We start from the raw sequence: 25,000 nt of genomic DNA on the forward strand, positions 1-25,000 counted from the left end.
AGACAAAACTGCTCTGCCTGACAGAATGCTTGCCTGTAAACCTACAATCAATTCATTTTATTAACATCTTTGACTGAAAACAGCATGTCTCTGCTGTTTGTCAGATTGCACTGGAGTTGCTGAAGGCTGGGGACTCACCGTTTCAATGAGGTTGACCAGCCTGTTGTTGAGAGCTGCTATCAGACTGCGGTCCCTCACACAGCTCGACAGACCCTCTCTGTTCAGAGTCCGGGCAGCAGCGAAGTCCAGCTCCACACCACGACCAGCTCTGGAGACCAGACACAGAGAGAACTGCACTAAAGCAATCGACACAGGTAACCGCAACTCCAACGTTCTTTAAAACAGTTCTCATTCTGCATGACTGGCGAAAGGTGGCCAAACTGAAGCTTCTATTAATGCAAATATCCAGATGTTTACAACAACGCTCAATTGTAAGGTAGAACTGTGAGAACCGAAGTAAATGTTTGAGCTAGTGTCAGTCTTCTTACACATTTTAAATGACATGTTATTAAGTTCTATTAAAGAAATTAAACCATTACACCAACGGCATGTTTAAAAAATTTGGAAAACAGTCATCTTTTTTTCTACTAAACGGAAAGACACAGGTACTATGGTGAAACAGCAGCGCCAGTTTAGCTGGCATCTTGCAGGCATTGATCGGTCACTCACCTGGCTGCTGCTCGGTACTGCCCCCCACACTGGAGGCTCGCCGCTGGGCTAGAACCCCACTCCTCCTCCTCAAACAAGCGACGGTAGGACGAGACTCTGAGAACACTCATACTTCCAAGGGGGTGGTGTGCGAATCAGCAGGCACGGCACACAGGCGAGGGTTATAAACAGGGAGTGGGGGTCGCATATAAGGGGAATTTCACACCCGAGAGCGGGATCTCTCATGAGGTCCCGAATAACCTAACTAAAGGTGTTCCATCACCACTCGGGGATTTAGCAGGGAACAGACACAAGCACAGCACAACACTGCTTCCCAATAAGGAAACCCAATTCCATGTTCAAGTCTAAATCTTTGAGTCTAAACCCCTAGTTTTACATGTGCTGAACCTGTGCTAGGGTGATGGAAACAAACACATTCACTTAAATATTAGATGCTGAACTTGGAAATACTGTACAATGTTGCCAGGAGATATTTCACACGTGGGAGCTATAAGGGAGGGGTAGTGTTACCGAGTTTGGTGGAAACAAAGCACACAAAGCACATATACTGTAGGCGTTCAGGAGTTGAGGGTAACATTCCATGGGAAGCCGGCCTTTGGTAAAAAGGTTGCTGACATAATAATCAAAAGGATGCTGGTCATGTATTTCCCAAGACAAGCTTCTTCAGCAGGAAACCACTTTGAGAGTCACGATGATTAATGGGATGGTTTTAAAACTGATCCCACTCCAGCTCAGCCTGCTGGCACTGTATTCATATAAACCATGTCTAAGCCCAGCCCGCTGGCATACTGTATTCATATAAACCATGTCTCAGCCCAGCATACTGTATTCATATAAACCATGTCTAAGCCCAGCCCGCTGGCATACTGTATTCATATAAACCATGTCTCAGCTCAGCCCGCTGGCATACTGTATTCATATAAACCATGTCTCAGCTCAGCCTGCTGGCATACTGTATTCATATAAACCATGTCTCAGCTCAGCCTGCTGGCATACTGTATTCACATAAACCATGTCTCAGCTCAGCCTGCTGGCATACTGTATTCATATAAACCATGTCTCAGCTCAGCCTGCTGGCATACTGTATTCATATAAACCATGTCTCAGGCCAGCATACTGTATTCATATAAACCATGTCTCAGCTCAGCCCGCTGGCATACTGTATTCATATAAACCATGATTGTTGCATATGACTACAGCCAAATCTTTACATTTTATGTAGCCATCTGTCTATTGTGCACATATCCGCTAAAAGGTAGTATCACAGCCTTGTAAAGTTCCACTGCACATCAAGCCTCAAAGAAACTGGTAGATCAGAAGGTCTCTGGAAGCTTTTCTGCCAGTCCTACACTCTCACATTCAAGTCTGTACTTCAATTTATCATTACCTCTTCTGTTACTCCCAACATCAATTAACTAAGCAGGCCACTGACAAACAGAGCCTGTGGTGTACAGTAAGTCTCCCAGTAGTTCAAGTTGTAGTGGTTTCAAGCTCTTTTGAGTTCCTTTGTGAGGAGGCAACGTGAAAAAGGACAACAAACTTTTTTTTTTGTATTTAGGGAGTACCGTTTATAGGACACAGAATTCAGATATATACATAAACATTTTTTAAAATGCACTAAAACTTACAGTACGAGACATTTTTACATCACGCAAAGAAACACTACACTATGTACACCAGAGTTAAGATATGAATGCAGATACAGTTACTGCAGAGTCAGTTTCCAGCAAGCAGAGTGCTATTCTCTCCCGCTGTACACCGCAACTCATCACTGGCAGTCTGTAAATTGCAGGCTACTGCTGTGCTTGCATAAACAAGCTTCTAGGAGAAGCGAAAAGGTGATCTAATCAAGAGCAGAAACCAGAGTCCTGATCCCTTGATGTACAGTACCTGGTCAATTCTTCTAGTTTTTTTTTTTTTTTTTTTGGATTGCAGTGATAATGTTGGTACCAGATTTCAATCTGTCGTCAAACTTTAGTGTGTATAACTATGTTAATAATGAAGTTGAATGGTAGCCAATAGATCTGGGTTCAATTCTCTGTCTGAATACAGATGGTAAAATAATGCAGTTGCAGCCAAAGAGAACTGTGCCTGATGTCTTCCATCCTGTGCACTTCTTACTTTAGATTTAAAATTAATAGTAATACTGTACTAACATTATAATACATCAAATTACATCCCAAAATGCATGGACATATAAGTGCGTTTTGGGCTTGCCAGTGGGTGTGCTTGTGGTTTCAATCCACTCTCAGGTTGAATGCAGGTCCCATTCAATACAGTAGCAAAACAAGCTTCAGTTTACTTCATTCCTATAAATACCGCTACAGTGGTTCTCCTCTGCAACCAACAATGAAGGGCTCGTCCCTATCCTGGTAAGTAGTGTGGAAGGCATTACCTTAGCATGTGGGAAACTAAGGGCACATTTTCACATTGAGGTACCAGATTAGCATCAGGTATTTTGGCACAGACTCTAATGACCCTCAATTTTTTGCAAGGTAGGATGAATGCAGCATTATTGAGAAGTACCTGGGAACAGGAGTTTTAACACCATAAAGAATCCTATGTTGGGAGTTAATGGCTTTCAACATTAACAGCATTGGACGTGCCCTGACTGTACACTTTCAAAGAGCAGGAGATACAAGTCTTGTTTCTGGTCTGTCCCTGCATGCATGGTACCGATAGCTGTGTGGGGGTGGTGGGAGGAAGGGTGTCTGTGTGTTTCAGGAGTAGATGCCATCAAGTATACTAGACCTTAAACAGTTGTAGCAATAGGACATCTATTGCTGAGCAGTTTGAGCCATTCCTGATTTCACAATCTGCTTCATTAGACATAAGATTATTACCTGTACTTGGTGGTTAGATAAGCTCATAGTTGGATTGGATCACTCTGCCATGCAATGGGAGTCTTATTCTCAGTCCTGCTTGCTGGTTTACTGCATTGATCCCTCCCCCTCTAAACAATTCCTCTATCCACAGCAACACACATCTCTGTATTAACAGGCTGCATAGATCAGGACCAGTACCCATGACAGTCTTTTATCACTGCCCGCAATCATTAACCCTTTAGGTACATCCTCCCATTGCCACTCCTCCAACTGGAGGGCTGCTCTACTCCTCATCCCCGCCCAGGAGGAACCCCAGCATGAAGTCTATGGCTTTCTGACGGTCGTGGTGAGTCTGTCTTCCTATCAGGTTGGGTGGGGGCCGGATCAGGAGGCTGGCAAACAGCGTGGCTGAAACACAAGGGGTGGGCAGTACAATAGTAATTATTATACAGTCTCAGTATCTTTACAGGACTCAACAGATTCAAAGAGACGCTTGTACTGAGCACAATACACCACAACAATCTATACTTGCATTCAAAATATCTGACCTAAAATGCCTGTCAGATAATTATGTAAGGAACTGGGCCAAACTAAATGTTTTCAGGACTAAGCAGGTATCTTTAAATCTAGTCCATCACCCAAAAAAAGCAGCTGTTAGATGACCATTTATGGCAACGCGTTACACTGATCGAAGTGCCACTGTGTGGAATGTGTTCAGCCTCTCCCTCTCTCTCTCTCTCACCTATCATACTGGCGTTGAGATTGTTGTCTTCGGAATACTTCAGGAGCTCTCGCAGGAATGCCATGATGTACTGGAAAACATTGCGGTGAGCCCGGGGCAGCTGGGAGATCAACTAGGGGAAAGCAAAGAATCACAATTTTAATTGTGTGGAAGCAACACCCTTCTATTGAACATGCAATCTTCTCATTACCCTGTGCAACACATTTTACACATAAACCCATGTGATACTGCAGATCTTGTGTAAGCAACTACACTCTGCTTATACTAGTGCTGTAGATAAAGCTGGAATGCAGTGGGAACTGAACTAGCAATTTATTCTGGCTGATGTTCAAATGTCTCTTACCATGACTGTTTGTACAACTGATCACTGTTGTCTCTGCCCCAAGCAGATATGTGTGTTGGCCAGTCACAAAGATTGAATGAACAGTGCTGATATCTGCACTGTTTCCTCGAGGATTGCAAGGGTTGTACCTGTCTGCAGAGCCGGCTGTCGTGGGAGCAGTCCAGGCAGCGCTGGTACAGTTCATAACACACCACCGGCTCAGGCAAGGCCTCCAGGAAAATGAGCAGGGCCTCGGCTACTGAATGGTTACTCCCGGCTGGAGCGTTCAGTTCAGGAACAAACACGATGCAGGGGAGAGGCGTGAAGCCAGGGAAGAGGAGCCAGCCTTACTGTCTTTCTGCTTATACACCATGCAGTCTATTGAATTTATATAGTATTTATTCAGTTTATATCGCCCCTGCCTTACATGCATTTAAAAGACAAGACATAATTGTAACTAACATCCACTTTCTTAGACGCTTTTCATAAACTATGTTTCACAACAGGACCCTACTTCCATGATGCAAACGCTGGCGACTATAGATCTGCTGCTGTTTAGAGTGGCTGATTAGACCACTAGCTACCAACTTTGCATTGCAAGGCAAAGTCCATTGCTGGCTTTTTAGTAGTGAAATGTCTGGGTCTTTTACAACCAGCATAATGGGGTAAGACTCAATGCTAACTTTGTATCTAGGTAATCAAACGCCTTGTTATGTTACCAGAGCAGGGATCAAAACCCTTTGCTATTGAGCCACCCTGATTACATGTTTCACGCAGCCATTTAATCTTTGCAATCTGGCACGGACGCCTTTTATCATTTTGAAGAACCGTGTCACCAATTCCCTCAGCTGTCTCTGGAACTATGTAACCACACTGCTGTCTGTAACCCAAGGATGCGGGATGTTTAGCTGTCTGCGACTGGGACAGTAAAGGATACGGATGGTGTTAGGAATGCTGGTATCCAGGCAGTCTATTATAGCCTGCAGCTCCTCCTGCATCCCTGGAGTCTGGAACAGGTCCTCCTGCACACCAGAACACAGAAACACTTGTTAACCTGTCAGTCTGTGTTCTTATTTTTGAATGACTCGTTTTACACAGGCATTTTTTTCTAAAGGATCCTTCAGTGTTTGTGTGCATTACTGTCCCACCTGTCGACAGGCTTTTGTAAACAGATGGTCCACCAGCAGCCAGACCTCCTTGGGTATTTTCAAGGGTTTGTCTTCAGTTCCAACGTTGTCCACTGGGAGGCGATCTAAACGAGACCTCTCCTGGATTGAAAACAAACTCTGGTTTAGACGCACTGGGATATAGAGACAGTACTTCAGAATAATTGTGAATCATACTGCTTTCAAGCTTACTATACACACTGCATGTCCAGCTACCATAATAAGTGACCCAGATGATAACTATGCTAGGGAGTGATTTCAAATATTAAACCCAGGCACTGTCCCTTAACAACTCTTCTTAGCAGCAGGCAGAAACCAAAAATGAAGATCTGCCAACATATAAACCCACATGTGCAAGTGCGTTCTAGAACTACCATTCATTGTTTCAGTTTTAAGGTTTTTACCGTCTCAGTGAGGCTTTCTTCTCCCTGGACATGTTGCAGCCCAAAACAGATGTGTGATTGACAGAGACAGAGAGAAATAAAAAGACACAAGACATAAATTGATTTGAGAGAAAGCAAAAAATCTCCTAACCACAGACCAATGAAAACGTTGAAGATTGACATGCTTCGGAACCTTTACGAACAATGAGCCGCTCCAATCAACAGCACAGATCAAGAAAAGCATTGAGAGTTATCAATGCAGAAAAGCACAGGCTGATGGAAAGTAAAAGCCACTGAAATCATCATTACTCTCCAGCACTTAGGAGTATTCCTTACTTCCCTACCAGCCTAATGCAAGCACAGCATTAACCAGCCATGCATTTAGGGTTTACAATGCAGAAATGACTTCACTTTTCCACCTAAAGTACTTCAGCTTCCAATCCTCACTCACCAGTATGCAAGTTGAGAATGCAATTCGAAAGCGACACCATACTATAAAACCATTCACTTCCCCTTTCCAAAGTGTTCACAGGGCTCCTTTATAAACAAGCAGCGACCCTCTAAAAATAGCTTCACTTCCTCGCCATAAGGAGCAATGCAAAGCTTCTGACATAGCTCACGTTCCTCACTCAAGGCTTGCAAGCATAGAAAGATAAATTAGAAATAAATAAACCAGCAAACTCCACTCCCCCAAGCACCAGCACAGTACACACAGTACCCCACTGCCCACCCCAGCCCCTCACCAGGTCAATGAGCTTGGTGATGGGGATCTCTCGGATGGGCTTCTTCATATGGCACAGGGTCTCCAGGGAGGTGCCGTAGCAGCTGGGCAGGTAGTTGCCCCCGATGGTGAGGAAGTAGTCCTTGCCCCGGTGAAGGTGCAGCACCAGGATGTCTTCAATGGAGTCCTCGTTGGAGTTGAGCATGGTAACAGAGTCCCTGCTGACATACACCTCCAGGGAGATCTCCACCGTCTCATCTGAGGAGCAGACAAACAAGCACAGCCCACTTACACATCACACAGCGCACAGAGACGGAAGCATTCAAAGCTTTCTCATAGCATTACAGAAACCGTTCTTCATAGCTCTCATACTCATTTCCATAATCCTTGCTTTTTATTTTTTTATCTGTTCTGTACTTGAACATTAAAATGCATTATACACCAGAGGTTATGAAATTTCTTTTGTAAGGAGGGGGTCCCCTTTATATAAAAAATAATTCCAAAATGAATATACTGACTGGGCTCCAGGTAGCCATCACATGGCTCCGCACGTAGCCAGGGCTTGCAGAACTGAGTGTCGTTCAGCTTGGGGATGAAGGCAAAATGACAGGGGACCTGCCCATCGTTCATGATCTGGAACTTCGCCCTCTGGAGCTGCCGGAACCTCACATTCTCAAAGATGAACTGCGGAGAGAAGACTTGGAGATAAAGGAGAACAAAACCAGCACTGGGAAAATACATCTATTGAAAACACATTTATTACTGAATTGTTTGTTTTTAGCATTCTACACGTTTTCTGTGTAGGGCTGAATCTGCTTCTTATCTGACATACTTACCTCTCTCCGGGTGAGGGATAAGGAGGGGAGGAATTCGTTTTCCATCCTGTCCATCATCCGCACGATTTCTTCAAACACATTCTTGTAGCGTCGATCATCGACGACCTTGACCTGAGGGCGAAGACAGCAGCGTGACACAGTGTGACCGCACAGAACCAGAAAGACAAAAACAGGCTTCAGTATTGTGACTGCTCAAGTATCTGCTGAGTTTATGTTTCCAAGCACGGCTCACAGATGATTCAGTAGTGCTATTCCTACTGATTGTACTTGAGAAAGGGGTTCAAGGGTAGTGCATTCAAAAGAAAACCTGTGTAACTCTCCATGGTGAGAACATGCACATTTTGCAATAATGTTAGTAGCTTTTTAAAGCTTGTTTTAAGGGCTTTGCAAAATTACAGTGAAATAAGGTCTTGAGCAACCTCCCCTGGTCTGACCCTTAAGAGACCTGAAACGGAAGAGGAAGCAGACCAGGCTGTGGTTTAATAGCTGACGCTGACCTGCCTGTATTTTTAGATTAATAAATAAACTCATTCATCCATCAGTTTTAATGCTGGGAGTCGACTGGTTTGCATGAGACTATTCAAAGTCTTATGCATCCACTTTGGAGTATTTATAGATGAATAAATGTGCCGATTAGTTCGCCCTTTGGAGATCTGACTACTCAGTGGTTTCTGAGAATAAATAGCTAGTTTGCAATTTGCAATGCTTTTTGTTTATAACTTGTAGACAGTTTTTTCATTGTTATTTATATATTTGCTCTGCCCTTTAACCCTTAGCGGTCTGTCAGACGCGTCAGGTCCAATTTATTTTCACATGCGTCGTTTATTTTACATGCGCTTTTTAAAAGTAATTTTATTCAAAGTAAAACAGGTCTAAAAGTAACTGCATATCAACAGGACACTCCGTACTGCATCTCCAGCCCCGCCCACCCCTTGTCACATACCTCTTCATAGTCGTGCATACTGATAAATCATCTCCTGATCACTCGTTTTAACACCAAACTCCTCAATAACATGATCCAAGTCATTATTTTATTACTATAACATTTCAAAAAGCTCCTGAGAAAAAACGACTAGAGACCTGTGCTTGACGTCTTTTTGATGATGTCGGACAGGGTCCAACATCGGACAGGAAAGGGAAAACTAATGTTGGACCTGGTCCAACATAGGACCGCAAAGGGTTAATGCTCTATAAATCCCGCTAGGGTTTACCCTGGGACCTTCGTCTTGACAGAACTAAATGCAATAAAAAAATATGAAAGGAAAGACAGCAGGGATTTAAGATCTGCCACTGTGTAAATAATTCAAATATACTTTCAATTGTTTTGTTTTTTCATTTCAACCGTCTGCTAAATGCCCAGGGACTGCCCACAGACCAGTGATGAATGTCTAAACTAACCAACAACGTGTCAATAATAGACTGAACCATGATTGGTAAAACCACTCGTGCATTTAAAAAATAAAACATGCAGTGAGTTAGACAGCATTCAGGGATCCACACAAGCATCTATACAGTAAACTAGTGTCAATGCTCCTATCTGCAAGTACTAGAGTGGGTTCTGTTTTTACTATTGAGCCCCTGTGGGATAGGAAGGCAATCACCAGGCCCTGATGCAATGAGGAACCAACCAATGCACTGATCTGATCAGAAATATGGGTGTGGGTCAGCTGTCCTGAATGGAATTGTAGCAGGGCAGGAGCCCTGCACATGAAGAGTGGGTTTTGTGTGTAAATATTGTAAATAAGTGTGTAAATTGTTGTAATTAATTTAAGGAAGTACCTGATGCTCCTGGGATAGCCTGCCTGCTGTGTGTGATTGCCAGCTGTGGATAATCAGCAGGTAGGTGTGTTCCAGCACGGCATTGGATATAAAGAGGTCCTGTTTGTTCACCTCGGGGCTGCTGCAAGGCCTGACGTTTTCACAGTACCTTTTGAGTTATAGTTTGGGGTAGTGTGTTTTATTTTGCACTTTTTGTACAGTTTGCTGTATTAGTCCTCTGTGCGTTACCATCACTGGTAACGTTACATGACCGCCTTTATTTTACTTTCGTTTTCTGTTTGTTTGTTAATAAAACCTGCGAGCCTGTGCCAGCGTTTTCAACATCAACACCTCATCTGTCTCTCTGTATGCTTGAACAGCGGCTACCCACACGTGTGACCCCATGGGTGTGCTCACCCTGGTGGGCTCATTCTGGGACAGTGTCCTTATAATTACGCTTGCTCATAGTATCCCTTAAATAGGGAAGGGTGGGGGGGGGGGGGGGGGGGGGGGGGGGGGTCACTGAATTATGAATAAAAAGTCCAGGGCCACCAACACCCTTACTGTAGGCATTATATGAACTCCTGTAATGAAGACCTTACCCCCACACTGAAGAGGGAGCTGACAGGCTTGTGGTCGCTGGTTTGTAGCTTCATGTGGCTCCTGTAGGAGAGCTGCTTCACACTGCTCCCTCTCCACAGGATCCGATCACACCAGGCAGGGACACGGCACTTCCCACTGACGCACAAAAAAAACACAAAGCCAGAGCATGCAGAACTGATTAATCATTCAGACTGGCTTATTCGAGACACCTGCTTGGAGATGCAGGACATGAACAGCTGCATGCTCCTTCTTTCCCACTGGTTAGGCTGCAGCCAACCTGCCCCAATGATAAACAACAGGCTTCAACACCTGGTTATTAATGACAACAGTTTTCAAACAAAACAAGAAAAACGATCACACAGTACCTGGAGTCCCATCTATCGGTTTTGGGGTCATATTTGTACGTTGGTATGAAATTGATCTCTCCTTCATTGAAATCTGTAAACGCTTTCTTTATCCGCCTCTGGATATTCAACTAAAATTAAAATTAAAATTAAAAACGGTCAGTACATGGGTTTTGTTCCCAGTTGTTTAAAACCACACAGAACAGACCTACAGTCTGTAATAACTGACCGCATTAAACTAGGTTTTGAACAATACTGTTCATGTTGTATGCATTAAATATGCTCTATTCATTTTAGAAACAATTCTATAGTATAGACTGTTTTTGAAAACATACTGTACCACATGCAGGCACCACTACAGCAGATTTCAAGAATTTTGACGACTTTCAGGTTTTGAGAATTTTGACGATTTTCAGGTTTTGAGAATTGTTAGACTACAGTATAAAGAGTGCAACAGCTCCTCTGCCTCCTCCCCCTCTCTCACCTGGTCCAATTCCTGTAGCTTCTTTATTTCATTTTGGCTGATCAGGTTTTTGACGTCCGCTGCATCAGCAAGAAAGAGGCGATAGTTGAGGTCTCCCAGCCAGATCACCACACTGTAAAAAGGAGAAACACATTTATCAGGCTGATTCGCAAATATATATATATATATATATATATATATATATATATATATATATATATATATATATATATATTATATATATATATATATATATTTATACAATACTTTGAAATATTTACTGGACAGGTCGCGATCAATAGCGTCAATAGGAACCCTCCCCATGCTCTACTCTAACTTTTGTCTTCAAGAGTAATATGCTTAAGGGGAATTGCACAACTCATTACATCACTGGCTTACATGACAGTTATTGGGTGGAAATCCCTTGAAACAAGCTTTAAAATGATACTAGTTCAAGTCAGATATTTTAGTCTAGTTCATCCCCAAATGATAATATAAATCAGATCCAAGGGATTTTGTTTGAAGCTTCAGACAGTGTCTCACCATGTCGGGCATGAGTTCTCTAGCTCTTCTTTTGCAGGCACACCCACAGTGGTGGTCTATTTGAATGAAACCATGAAAACAATCTAAATGTTACCCAACTTGAAATGAATTTTGCAATTGGGGTTAACTGACTCCCCCCCCCCCCCCCCCTCTCCTCCCCCCCCCCCCCCCAATGACTCACTCGTGTTTAACAATGCTGACTGGCGGCTGCCCTGGCACATGGAAGCTCATCCTAGCGCAGATATCCTTGTAGTCCTGATTGCGCCTCTCAAAGTCTTCCACATGCGCAGCCAGGTGAGAGTTTACGATGCAGAAACTGGTGTTGTGGAACACAAACCTCACACCTACCCCGCCTTTATTACCCTGAACAAATTCAGAACATATTAGATTTAGGAGAAACAACAATGGCACGCTCCCTTTGAACTCCCCATTGAAGACCAGTCACCTGCGCTCTTCTGACTCTAGGCTCATACTGCATGCCAGAGTCATGCCTTTACCAGGTCAGCCAATTGGGGACCCCTTTTATTCTACTGTGGCTTCAACATACTGTTTAAGGGTTACATTATATTGATCCATATCTTTTCAAGACTGAAGCACACAAAAGCATTTACTTGCTTAATATCTCTGGCTACTCACCATTTTCCCCATAATCCCAGTGCCAATGGATTCTTTTTCAACATCACAGATATACTTCCGGTGCTCCTTCTTGGTGTAGATAAGCAACATCATTCCCACCAGTCGAATGAGGCTGATCTTGAGAGCGAGGGAGATGAATCATTATGAAGGCATTAGCTGAAATGTTTGCGTACAGTACTTGACATGCAGGCAGCAGAGCTTGGAACTCCCACCAGCCCAGGACCCACTCCTGGGTTACAGAACTACCTTCAATGAAGTATAGAAGACTTTGATGTTAAATACATTCCTTGAAGAACTATTAGAAAACCTGCAGACTCAAGGATGAGGTACTCGTGCTGTGATGAGAAGTGTGATGAGCACATTAACCAGGGGCCTTATTGTTTAATCAGGCTTGAACAACATACAATAACAAGAGAGGTTCTGAGGGCTGGTGCGAGTTTCAAGCCTTGAGGCAGTGTATTATAGTGTGGTAGCTGCTCAGAATTCACAATAGAGTATTTTATGGATGGATTGGGAACATGAAATGCTTTCAGTCCGATTCATAGTTCTGTACCTGGCATTCGTTATCACTTTTCATGTTTCAGAACTCTGCTTTACTTCATTTGTAGCCGATACAGTTAAATCACCTTTTGTGAGAATCTAACAATGGTGGCAGTATCCAGTAAAACATCAAAGCTAATTCAAGCATTGCCAAGTCATATACATGAGCTATTTTAGAAGCGCCCCAGGGACTAGAGAAGACGAAAGCAGCACAAAACAATAGCTGCATTCAAATTTGTTTCTCTGCTTTCTAGGAAAGCATGCAAGTGTAAAGGACTTGATTGAGTTGACATTATCCATCAGTTATATCCAATACAATTAAAACTGGTTATGAAGAGAACGTGGTCCAGAAGTTAACAATCCTTTCCACTTAACTGTGGGTCAAAGCTGGAAGGGCGTTCATCATTTTATACACAAAGGCAGTTAACTTGAAACTTTGAAGTGCTCTGTGCATAATAGAAGGAGGTGAAATCCAGTGAAGAAGGGAATACGCAGTTAACAAGTTTAGAAGGAACTGCAAGTACTACATTGATGCTTCATGCATTTTTGATGTTATAAACTGCAGTTTAACTATTTCGATCCTCAATGTATCTTTAGATCCCCCTGTTCTACTAAAAAAAAAAAAAAAAAACCTAAAATAAAAAACTTTCAGCTAATGTCTTCCTGTGTGTTAATCCTGAAGATAAATGTATTTTTCTTCTGGCTGGGTTAACCAGAAAGAGATGATTAGCAGTAAGAGGGAGCAGATCTGTTGGGTGCTTGACTACTATTGGATACATGACGGCCTCAATGCAGAGACTAAACCCTGGTGAAACCCGAGGGCTATGCTTATTTTGTCAGGAGCATTCCTTTTTTGAAGTACCTCTTTTGTACCATTACCTTATGCAGTAGGCAAATTCTGATCAAGGGAATTCAAATTAACCCAGTTTACTGATATTAATTTTGTAATAGAAGCCTGGGGTACAGCTCCAAGCTTTGATCTTTCCTTCCATTGCAAAACAATCCTCTGCTCTATGGATCCTGTTTCCTTCTTTGTTTTTTTTTTATGATATACTGTAACCACATGGGATGTACGATACAGCATTTAAACTGTATGTTTTGTAGAATAACCTGTTCTTTAAAACAACAGCCACTGGTAAGAATGTCCGATCGTTCCTTACATTTGTAAACCAACCCCATGCTTGTTTTAAACAGGCATTGAACAATTAATTTTTTTCTTGAATAAAATGTTCTACTGTTTAAAAAGGTAGCGCTCAGGATCCAGAATGACCAATTAGCTCTGGACCTAATACTGTTTAAAAAGCAGCATTTAAAAGTGAGGAATCACTCCTACCACTAATACAATGCACATACTTAATGGTTTGAACTACACACTAGAAACAGACCTAGGCTTCTATTACTGTAAGTATCTCTAGTCAAAATTAGGTGTGTACTGAGGCACAGGCTATTACTAGAAGCTTTTTTTTGTATCCCAGATGCTAGTTGAAGGATCAGACTCCCAGTACTGAAGTATGAACTTGTCCTGGTGCTGCTGAATTTAGTGTATGATTTTCAGCTGTAGTTTTCAGAGACTCACTTTTTTGTACTTGGCTTTGGGGTGCAGCCCCTTCTCCACAGCCTCCACCCACACCTGCTCCTTCGCTGAGTCGAAATAGAAAAAGGCCTCTGTGCTCAGGTCCAGTTCCTGAAAACTACAGGCGTGGCAGAAACAGGAGAGTGATGAAATATTTCTGTTGTGCCACACACTGGGGCAGACATACTAACGTTCTAAAGCTACATGTTAAATCAGACCAGCACACAAATAAACACATCAAATCACTTGTCTGTCTATCTCTGTCTTTTTAGTTCTCCAAAGATAACTACAACCTTCTATATACAATAGCTATTTCCTCACTTATGTTCCCATTAATATGCATTCAGGTATTCCTTCCTGATACGCATTTTTCAGGTGCTAATAGTGTACTAAATCTATCATAAGATACTATATCCCCATGCCCACACGCACCGGGTTCCACAGCGTGGTACAGTACCTACCCAATACAGTACACATCAGGGGGTTCGGAGTCACAGCTCAGCCAAACTTCCAGCCCACTGTCAGGGGACTGCCCGTTCACGTTCCACGTTCCCGTAAAAAACCTGGCCGGTGAAAAGCATATTTTATTGCACATCTGAACAATCCTTTGCAAAAGATTCCCAAATTCTAAGCAATTCATCTCTCTCTCCCTTGCCTGCCCATTCAGCTAAGGTTACATTTTTATATCAATTTCATTTTCAGTAGATCAGGCAAAGCCATCTTGTTTTTAAAAGGTAATTTAGTCCAGCTCCAAGCAACTCATGAAACCAAAATGATTATTAATAGCAGAAACCTTCAAACAGAATCGTTGTTCGTCCATGGACTTGGTGTGTAGTTCTTCAGTATAAGAACCTGCAGTTACTGTGAAGCAAGGTAAGGGCTATCAGCCTCCTTGTCCTATTGTGAATCAGTGACTTATGAGCTGACCTGTCTAGTGGATAGCGCTTTCTATGAAGACAGCGTTCCTCAGTGCTTCTCACCTGAAGTTGTGGATATCCACATATTCCTTCTCCTTCTTGATCAGGCAGTGCTTGATTAAACCCTCTCTCTGTCCCGACTGGCTGGTCGGCACAAACAGCTTCCTCATGGTGTTGGTCACATTAGGGTTATCATTCCACTTGGAGCTGCAGGAAAGACACTGATGAGTCAGAATACATGCATGTTTTAAAGCAACCTCTCCATTATAAGTGCTCACATCCTTACTATACATGTTACAACAATACTGGTAAATCACTCTTCTAAAAGCTGTTAGGTTGAAATGCTGCCTAATTGTATATACATACATAAGAAAAGAATGCACACAACAAAGAAAGGTACTCACTCTTTATTTTGAGAGGCAGTAAAATGTCCTTCTTTTGCTGGTGAAGGCAGGTGTCTCTCTTTTTGGATTGGTGCCGGTGCAGGAGCAGGAGCTGGGGCAGGAGCAGGGGCAGGGGCAGGGGCAGGTGCAGGTGCTGGGGCAGGGGTGTGCAACCCTCTCCGAGGCGGGACTGGGAGAGGCTTTTCTTTATGTGCCGGGACAGGTGGGGGCCCACGGGAAGCACTGACCCGGTTGTGCTGGTTCTTCCTCTCCTCCACTTTCAGAACATCACTGAAATTATCTTCAAAACCAAGGTCTATAAAAGGAATGGACCAGGTCACTCCTATCACCCTGGCACTCGCATTCCAGACAGCCATGGCATTGCACACAGCCATGGCATTCCACACTGCAGTACAAATGGCTTTCACTGATTTCACTTGTTGCCTGGTGTGCTTGTGTCTGCACAAGGGAAACAAACTCTAGAAAAGGCCATGAAGGAATGGAGTAAAAAGACTCAACTCAGCTACATTTTAGAGTTATATTTTAGTACAACTGAAGATCCCACTTTTGTACCTAAAGCAACAGTCTATTTGTTTGTTTTCTTAAAATATTGGTAAATTAAACAAAAACAAATACAGACAGGTCCACTGCACACAGTGTATTTTTTGGTGTTAAACATATGACACAACACTTTGCCACCTTCAGTGGATTTTGATGCTAAATTTACAGTAGTTCATTACCTGCTGCTGGAGATGCATTGGCAGGGTTGCTAGCACTGGTAGTATTGGATGCTGCATTGACTGGTCTGCTTGTGTAACTGGGCCTTGGTGCAAAGGCTGATCCAAATGGGTCCATCTTTCCAGGTGGCTGGTTTTTAGATACAACTACAATGAAAGAATTGATGACATGTAGGTGGCAATATGACTTAATATTATGAGGTTATTAGTACATACACAGTAGCATTGAAACAAAGTTTGATATTCATGTTCTGGACTGAGCATTTTAATGAATATCAAACATAACAAATATTTTTTTTTGAACTGTGTAATAACATATCAGAATTTCCCAACTGCAGACGTTACACTGAAATGTGCAAGTGTAGAATGCTTTCCTTCCGTCTGCTTAAAATGAATTGAGCACAGGGACCGATTTCATGAACTATAGAACAGTTTGATTGAAATAGCAAACCAGCAGGTTCAGCCTTTACAAAACAATGAGAACAAAAAATTGTCTATTTTGTTTGTTAAATGAATCATTATTATAAATGGAATATATTATACAATACAGTTGCATGTTGAGACAGAACTCGGTCATTTTAAGACTCAACACCTGCTTCAAAAACAGGAAGGACAAGTTCTCAAATAAGTAATGTGAAATGTTTGGCAGGTCTCGTGAATGAAGCTGCTTTTTCAATTAAGCTCACCCATTACCTTGCTGCTTAGCTCGTCTCACCTCCGTCAGGAAGGACAGGCACCGGTCATCATCTGGGAACTCAAATAGCAGCTCTCCAGTGCGGTCCCCTCGAACCCGGATCCTGCACCAGGCTTGAAACAGAAAAGTTGGTTGGAAGAGGATGGTTAGACTCTTCTTGAGCAAAGACAATGACTCCAGTACAAAAAGAGGCTCATGATGTTCAACATCTCTAAATGTTTGTTTACTAACTGCTGTGTGGTTCTTTGCAGCCCTGTTTGACAACAATGCACCTGAAAATCAAGACAAGCCTGTCTAGCGTCAAGCCTAATGGCCAAGAGTCACTGACAGAGTAGGAAATAAGGCTTGTTCTGCAAGAGGATGCTTCGACTGTTGCGCCAGACCTCATTATGGTGCAATGCTGTGTTGTTAGTGGTTGATATTGCAGAACAAGAACGACAGTTGTACCAAAATGAATAGAAATGAGAAACCTCCCTATATAAACCTTGTTTATCGAAACTGCTCAGAGTTGACAATTGATACTCACAATTAACTGGGATGTCTATGAGAAGAGCCTCTTCTGCATCTGAAAATGACAACAGCAAAGAACCGTATTGAAGTGTACTGAATTATAGGACTTCCTGGGTTATTGATTAGCACCACAATGTTTGTAAAATGTAGTACATAGGATATTGCCAAAAGAAGTAGTAGGCTCGAAGTGGAAAGATTTTCATAGGATGGAGATTTCAAAATCACAATAAAAAGCACTCAGATTTCTCAAGTTTAACTAGGCTCTTACTTGCTGTACTGCATTAGCACTTTTGTTTAAACCTAGGCATTAATCAGTTTATGCCCAGAGTTCAACTCATTTCAGTGAGTTACCTTGTATGATGTGAAACCTGCTGTTAACTGGTATGGTAATTTGTGGCACTGGACTTTTCACAACTGCATCAGGATTCGACAAGATGTCCAACCTAGAGACACAGAGACAGAGACAGAGAGAGAGAGAGAGAGTTACAGTGATCATCAATAATGTTTACTGATGTCATAATGAATAACTTACATAACAGAGGAATTAAATCATGTTTCCGTGCACTGCAGTACAATGCGTTTTATTTTCAGATAATGGTTATTAGCATGACACCTCTATAAATCAGGATTTCACAAAGGGTTTTATAATCTGACAGGTGAAGCCATCCTGCGATCTACATTAAGAGATATATTGCATTGCTGATGCAGGATCAGGAGCAAGCATCAGCAGGTAGCAATAGGGGCTACAGCTAGGTCAGTCCTGTCTGCAAAAACCGGTCTCAACGATTGTTTGTGGTGCCTTAAGAAAAAACAACAAAAAATAGGAGGTGTTCAAATTACCTGACAAGTGAGCACCTACTGAGAAAGAAAGAAGACTGCAAGTCTTATAGTTCTGCAATCCACAGTATAGGGCTTTACTCACCATAACAGTCTTACTCACCCAAACAGTCTCACGCTCTCACACAGCACAACCAGAGTATATGTACAGTTTTCATACTAAGGGGTTGTAAGCATGCAAGTCTAAGCTCTGGAAGCTGAGTGGAATGTGTGCATAGCGACCCTGAAACCCAGCTACGCTACAGTACTGGCAGATCAGCTTGCAAAACTATCATGCAGTACACGGATAGTGCCTGCAGTCTGTCCCGTATAAAATCATAATTTACCGTTCAGCGGATTATCACTTGTCGAGAACAGTCCTGCGTAAGCACAGCACAATGAAAAGTTACACGAACTTCATCAAATGTTAATTAAAAACCACCCCAAGACAGCACTTCTGTTTTATTGCCTGAAATTACTCAGGAAACTTACAATACATATATGGTACTTCCGTCTTTCATGTGGAGCTCAGTCCTATAAACAGTCCAGCAGCTCCCTCATCTAATGCAAGACAAAGTGGCTTTACTGGTGTTACATAATGCTGCTGCCCCAAGCAGGAAGACTGCTCCCTTTTCTGCCCTGTAATGTCCTGCAAGCTCAAACTTGTTATCAAGAACCAAAATGTGATACTACCACAAGTAATCATAACAGCTCATTTCCCGACTCTCTGTGCTAGTGAATTGAAACTGAAAAAAAACCCACTTAGCATCTAACTTCTGTCTTTCGTGATCTAGATTCTATTGCAGCTGTTTTTGTTTTCTGCCAGATTAGCTCTGCTTGCGACAGTATCAAGCTCTGGACACATGCTATTGGAAGTTGTTCTAGACTAAAAATGTAATTAATTAAAGTCTGTGGTTACTTCCAGAAAAAAATTGATGCTGCTGATCAATACAGCTACACAAGGAAAATGCACAGCCATGTTATCTACAGTACAAAGAACGCTCCTTCCTGCATCCTGCTTGGCAAAGCTGAAATGTTCTGGTTAGTTTATCATTAGCGCGCCTGACATTTCCTGAAACTATGCAAGCTTTCATACTGGCTTTAAATCACTGGCTTCACTGTAATCTAAAAGGGACAAAAAACACAGTTCATAACCCTGGACAAATCACCTGCTGATAAATGAGACTTTACTAAGGTTGATGTGCACCATACAAGATCAAACTTAGAAGAAACTGGAATAAAGCACAGCTGGATTTTTTTTAGAGCATTTTACAACACTGAGGAATCATGCTGGATTACATCAACACCCTATCTGTGGTTACCATTGAATTACACCTTAAAGCAGATGGTTGATACAATTCAGTGTAGAAGATACTGCCACTGCCAGATTCTTCAAGTCTTGGTGAACACAACTTTAATAAACAAAAGAAGACAAACTCACATGTACTCTCCTGAGCGTTGAATCAGAGACAGCAGCCGGGGCTCCTTCAGTCCGTCCTTCACCGCCAGGCCCCTCACAGCTTAAATAAAGTGTTGAGGAACAAGTGGTCTAGGGATTAGGAGAAGAGTTTCACAGGGCTTCTCCCTCTCTCTCCCTCTCTCTCTCTCTCTCTCTCTCTCTCTCTCTCTCTCTCTCAACAGTTTTAACTCTGTTTAGGCAATGCTTTTACACACTGTGCTTCAAAAGGGTTGTACCTGATCCTCTCTGAACCCACTTAACAAGTAATAGCCAAACTAGAACTACCGAGAATGAAATCTGACAGAATTAGCTTTTACAGTACATACAAATGAGATGGAGATTTCACTACATACCTACACTATAATAGACAGACAGCAATGAATGCTGTAGCCCTTGTACTTAATGTACAGACAGGGATTCTAACCAGATTTCCATGTCGGTACTTTTTGTCAGTACATTATCATTTGAATGAGAATGTTGCAGACTGTACAGTAAATACCTGCGCTGCAGTTGAAATGCATGCATTAAAAATAGAAAAGGGTTGCCGCTGACATATTGTGTGATGTAAAATGTACAAGGAGTGTCGTGCCACATCTGTTTATCCAAAACTATACACAGACTACTGAGGTGGACTTTGCTTTCCTTCATCAAAGGTAGAATCGGATCCAAATATGAGCCAAGTGCCAATACCTTGTAGATTACCTTTAAGACAGCAAATGACTGGAAAAATTGCACATACAAATACCCACTGCACATACAAAATAAATATTCTAGCTATCAACCAACACGACTAGACTTTTACCACTCCATCTGTCAGGGATAATTTGCTTAGAAACAAAGCCACATTATATATATATATATATATATATATATATATATATATATATATATATATATATATATATATATATATATATATATATATATATATATATGATACTACTCAAACTTGCATACATATTCCGTATCTGAAAGCACTATACTACGTGTGTGTGGTTTTACTACAGTAGATTATAAATACGGAAGGCGGAGTAGAGGCAGAAGTATCGATTTGACAGGGAACGTGACACCCGTTTACCTTCGCCCCTTTTACCACAGATTTTTTTTTTTTTTAATTTATTTTTAAATCACACTTCAAATAAACGAGGCGTGGAAGATGGGTGTTATTTACATGTAAGCGTGGTTGCCATGGTAAAGCTGTCTAGGTAATACCTGACAAATCTCTCACACCATAAAGAAATCTCGCCCGTAGTATTACTTATTTCAGTGGAACAAACCGCTCTCAGAGGAATTCGTGTTTACACGACAAACCAATCGGACGGACTGACCAAACGAAAACAAAACGGCCCCTGATATGTTTATAACGTTTGACGTTGGGGTTTCTAGAGTAAATGGTGTTGCCTCATATTGTAACAAACTAGCGACATGTTACAATCATCAAAGGATATTATAATGCACTGATCCTCCCCCAGCCCGAGTCTCATTGCAGACTTGTTAACCGGCTCCATCAGTAATTCCGACAGTGATGCTGTCTGGACTGTTGATGTTGTAACGCAAACTTTGTCCAGCTGGAGGCGTATTCCAGCTTAACCTAGGCTCCGGTCCACTTAGCCCAGGCAAGAATAAATCCTCGTCGGGTTCGCTCCCGGCTACTGACAGGCAGTGCCCCAAACCAACAGCACACGGGCCGCTCGCTGAATACACCCGGTTCACTCTCCCGCGTTGTCTACAACCCGGCCGAGGCTTAAAAACACCACAGCTGATCCGAAACACGAATCTACAGTACTCTGGAGCTTCGTGCTGCCCTCTCCCGATCCAAACCGAATTGTAGCTGTACGGTGCCCAGCTCTACAGCGCTCTTGACGGGATTCTTCCCCCGCACTCACGGTAATAACAGCAGCTCTGGCACCGGCTACACTGTTACGGCCTGAAGCTTGTCTCAGTTCCGACCGGAAACAGCGGGAACACCTGGCTGTCACAATTGTGGAATATTTATTTAAAAAAAAACCAAACACTGCCATCTAACGTTAAAGACGACTTAATTTTAATACAAACGCTTATGACTGCTAATACACCACAGGTATGGAGGTAGCCTGTGTTTTATTATTATAAAGTATGACTTTGTCATTAATTATGACATTTTAAATGTAATGTTTATATTTCAACTGTATATGCATCTATATATATACTGCTTAAATTTTGTTTGCGACTTTTTTTCTGAAAAAAAAAGTGACTGAAGACTATTTACAAGCCCAGAATTAAATGTCCTGGTTTATTTGTGGTTTTGGTTCGGGGAATGTGTTCTAGAGAAATGACAGTTTGGTGTAAAGAAAGTGACATATCTGCACAGTGGTTTCTGCACAGAGCTGTAGTGTGTTTGGATAGTGCTAAACCAGATGACTGGATTCATACCGTTAAACGTGCACATTAACTATGTGTCAGCTTCCAACGTTTAAGAGTATAAACAAAGCACCAAAGACTGAGATGTATAATGTAAAGCTGCATGGCATTGTCCTTTGAGACACTGCAGCTCAAAGAACAGCTCTCAGGTTGTTCTGCTGGCGCTCTGCGACAGTGCTTATCTCTGTCTCAGTGCAGTCTGCTCAGACTCAGGGTTTGGCTTGGCAAGGGCCTGTTGTACTACAATCAACATTGACACTATTGCATATTGAGTGGGAAAATGACATTATAAAATAAAATGAGGGTCTTAGCTTTATTCCAGTTTAAAACAGGACACATCGAGAACTCCTTTATTGCATAGTTTCCTAAAGCATCAACCCAGACATGTCAATTTCATTGGTAATTCAGAAGCAAACGAGTAAAGGGGTAAGTTTGCTCATTATTTCGGTTTTAGGATTGCCTTGGTTTTGGAGTTGTCTTACGATACAAAATTCACAGTTAACTTGTTCCATTACTTGTTACCAAGCATAGCACACTATTCAACCACTAGGTGGCACTGATCTAGGAAATAAAATCCCCTTAGAATTAAAATAATCCGCTTTAAAGGGGAATTTTTATTTTATTTTATTTTATTTTATCAGAGCTCTACATTCCACAGTTTTATTGTTAATCTCAAGCTTTGAATTAGTTGCTCACTTGCTAGTCCTTGTCAGTTTAGCTTTGCATGTGAAAGGTTAGTCAGTCTCTCAGCTGATCTGAGTCCCTACAAAGTCACAGCAAATCACAAATATATATATATATATATATATATATATATATATATATATATATAAAACATCTTGATTTGTTGTTAAGAAGCATGTGAAACAAGACATTTAAATTGCTTTTTGCATCTTTAACATGATCATTGTTCACCCAGCATTATTTAGTAGCTGCTTTGATCTTGTGAATGGCATAGGGGCTTGAGTCCTTGTGCAGCCAGATTTCATTGACCCCTGGCTCCTTGACCTCGGCTCTGTCCACCAGCTCAGCCGTCACTTCCGGGCTGAAGATGTTTTCAGAGGCACGGTAGGAGCGAGTCAGGCGGCGGAAGGAGGAATCAGAGGAGGTGTCGTCATCGTAGTCCTCGATCTCCTCCCGACTGGGGTCCTCCGCTGGCAGGTCCACCTTCAACTCCTCCTCCAGGTCCAAGCACAGACCCTTGATGTCTCGAACCAGCGTGGCCTTCAGCCCAAACAGGCAGGACAGGAAGACCAGGCCGGCGCAGATTCCAGAGACGAAGTACAGAGCGACTCTCTCGGGCCACCCTGAAGAGAGAGAGGCAACGTAATGTGAGCCCGCATTCCACCTGGGTCAAATCAGAATTATAGCCCTCTCCCCAAGTCCGGAAGGAGCCCCCTCCAGCCTTTACACAGCAAACAGACACGTACCCCAGATCTGGGCAAAGATTTCCAAAGAGCTGGTAAAAATCACCAGTTTGTCCTGAAGCCTGGACACTCCTGGGCCAGTGTACCACCCTCCTGTTGGTGAAGAGCGACTAGGCTTAGGGCCTCTTGAGAACCAGGGATATTTAAAGCACTGTATTCAATATAAACTTCCACCTTGGGCTACTTGGGATTCTTATTAAAAACCCACTGTGATTGTCTTATTTAGTTCTTACAAAAATGGATCTAGATCGGGTCTTAAACAGCTGGATCACATTAAAATGCTCTAAATTTACAATATGAGTTAATTTTGTGTTTATCGTTTCATGAGAGCTGTGTTAGTCTCAAAACACAATGCGTGAATTAAGGTGAAGTGAATGAGGAGAAGTTTCGATTTCAATGTGTGAATGCTAAAAGGTTTTACCGTGTGTGTAGTCTGACAGTGAAAAGGGGTCTGGCGATCCGCGTCCCAGTTCTTCCAAAAGGTTTGTAGGGACTGAAAGAGAAGTCCCATTAACAAGAACCCAACAGAAAAGAATCATTAAAAAGCATACAGTATTTGAGGGCTGTGATATACCACGTAACAGTTTGGAAAACTGTTGCAAAGAATCATGATACGATGCTACAGTATATAAATAATGGCACGCATGGGGAATGTGCTAGATTCTCACAGCTATGTACTCCAATCAAATTGATGTATACTTGCAAGCTCTCCAATTTTGAGTTGCTTATTTTTGGTTGAATTTTTCTTTTCTGCAAATGATGATTTTGAGTAAAGAGCTTTGACAATCAAGCCCAATATTCACTCAGTTTCCTGGCATGACACATTTACTCTAACAACCACAAAAGCTAAAAGGGAAACTGGGCATTGTGCTGTGTCTCACTCACCACACGTGTACGACACCCTCAGGTGCTTGATCACCCCTGGGAAGCAGGGGTCCCCGAAAGTGTGCATGTCAGCAGAGACCGAGCAGTTGGGTTTGCTGTGACACCTCCGAGAGACCTTCTTCAGGGCCAAGGGGGACAGACACTCTGCAGCACACAGAAACAACATCAATCCACTAGAGGGAGCTCCTGTCACTAAATTCAGTGAGAGCGGAACTGTACAGAAATACCAGCGATACTGACAGGGCTCCATGCCTTGAACCAATCCTGGACAATAGCAGCATGGTGGGATAGACATTTAGGTAGGCACAGGACTTAAATGAAAGAATCCAACTTGATTTGCAAATGCCCAATCCAAAATGGGATGGTGGTATGAATAAAGTGGTTAGCGAGTGTGTATCATTCAAGCTCCAGTGGTTTGGACTGAAATAAGGGTCCTGTGGAGCAGCTTACTGTACCAGAGTCCCACAAGCACTCTCTCTGCAGTACTCACCAATGTCAGGTCCTGTGCTGTTCCCTTGTGGACACTCAGGGTTCCCATGGTGTAAATGGCCGAACGTAGCTGAGTAGATGGCCAGCACTGTCTGATTCTTACAGACCAGCCGCAGCTTCTCATTTTCACACACGACTTTACTGCTGTGATTCTCTGAG

General features: G+C 42.4%; 3 protein-coding genes across 6 annotated transcripts in view; all 3 read right to left on the minus strand.

Annotated features, from left to right (window-relative positions):
- The window catches only part of LOC121307582 (transmembrane protein 255A-like), a 4,408-nt gene extending 3,014 nt beyond the window's left edge, over positions 1 to 1,394 (minus strand). Inside the window, exons 1-2 of the mRNA XM_041239780.1 lie at positions 670 to 1,394; positions 66 to 268 (exon numbers count right to left, since the gene is read on the minus strand). Of these exons, the coding sequence (XP_041095714.1) occupies positions 66 to 268; positions 670 to 779 (313 nt within the window). The 5' untranslated portion in view covers positions 780 to 1,394. The remainder of the gene's footprint in view (positions 1 to 65; positions 269 to 669) is intronic.
- Positions 1,395 to 2,194: 800 nt separating this feature from the next.
- ocrl (OCRL inositol polyphosphate-5-phosphatase) lies at positions 2,195 to 21,610 on the minus strand. Of its 4 annotated transcripts, XM_041239816.1 has the most exons (24): positions 21,089 to 21,610; positions 19,623 to 19,702; positions 17,717 to 17,808; positions 17,382 to 17,420; positions 16,855 to 16,968; positions 16,165 to 16,308; positions 15,446 to 15,740; positions 15,105 to 15,248; positions 14,586 to 14,687; positions 14,128 to 14,242; positions 12,012 to 12,128; positions 11,557 to 11,738; positions 10,854 to 10,965; positions 10,391 to 10,500; positions 10,025 to 10,160; positions 7,665 to 7,775; positions 7,347 to 7,512; positions 6,851 to 7,086; positions 6,129 to 6,152; positions 5,707 to 5,826; positions 5,496 to 5,580; positions 4,708 to 4,835; positions 4,237 to 4,348; positions 2,195 to 3,902 (listed from the first exon to the last, which is right to left on the minus strand). In XM_041239816.1, the coding sequence occupies exons 1-24, from the start codon at positions 21,146 to 21,148 to the stop codon at positions 3,778 to 3,780; spliced, it is 2,949 nt and encodes a 982-aa protein (XP_041095750.1). In that variant the 5' UTR covers positions 21,149 to 21,610; the 3' UTR covers positions 2,195 to 3,777. The 4 variants fall into 4 exon arrangements, with proteins under 4 accessions (XP_041095750.1, XP_041095751.1, XP_041095753.1 ...); XM_041239817.1 differs by lacking the exon at positions 6,129 to 6,152; XM_041239819.1 differs by lacking the exons at positions 17,382 to 17,420; positions 17,717 to 17,808; positions 19,623 to 19,702; positions 21,089 to 21,610 and having other exon boundaries at positions 16,877 to 16,959.
- Positions 21,611 to 22,339: 729 nt separating this feature from the next.
- Positions 22,340 to 25,000, minus strand: part of LOC121307584 (protein eva-1 homolog C-like) — a 3,274-nt gene continuing 613 nt past the window's right edge. The window contains exons 2-6 of the mRNA XM_041239781.1: positions 24,843 to 24,995; positions 24,353 to 24,496; positions 23,889 to 23,960; positions 23,471 to 23,560; positions 22,340 to 23,347 (exon numbers count right to left, since the gene is read on the minus strand). Coding sequence (XP_041095715.1) covers positions 22,962 to 23,347; positions 23,471 to 23,560; positions 23,889 to 23,960; positions 24,353 to 24,496; positions 24,843 to 24,995 — 845 coding nt within the window. The 3' untranslated portion in view covers positions 22,340 to 22,961. The remainder of the gene's footprint in view (positions 23,348 to 23,470; positions 23,561 to 23,888; positions 23,961 to 24,352; positions 24,497 to 24,842; positions 24,996 to 25,000) is intronic.

Source organism: Polyodon spathula, chromosome 57 (genome assembly GCF_017654505.1).
Source record: "Polyodon spathula isolate WHYD16114869_AA chromosome 57, ASM1765450v1, whole genome shotgun sequence".
Taxonomy (NCBI): domain Eukaryota; kingdom Metazoa; phylum Chordata; class Actinopteri; order Acipenseriformes; family Polyodontidae; genus Polyodon; species Polyodon spathula.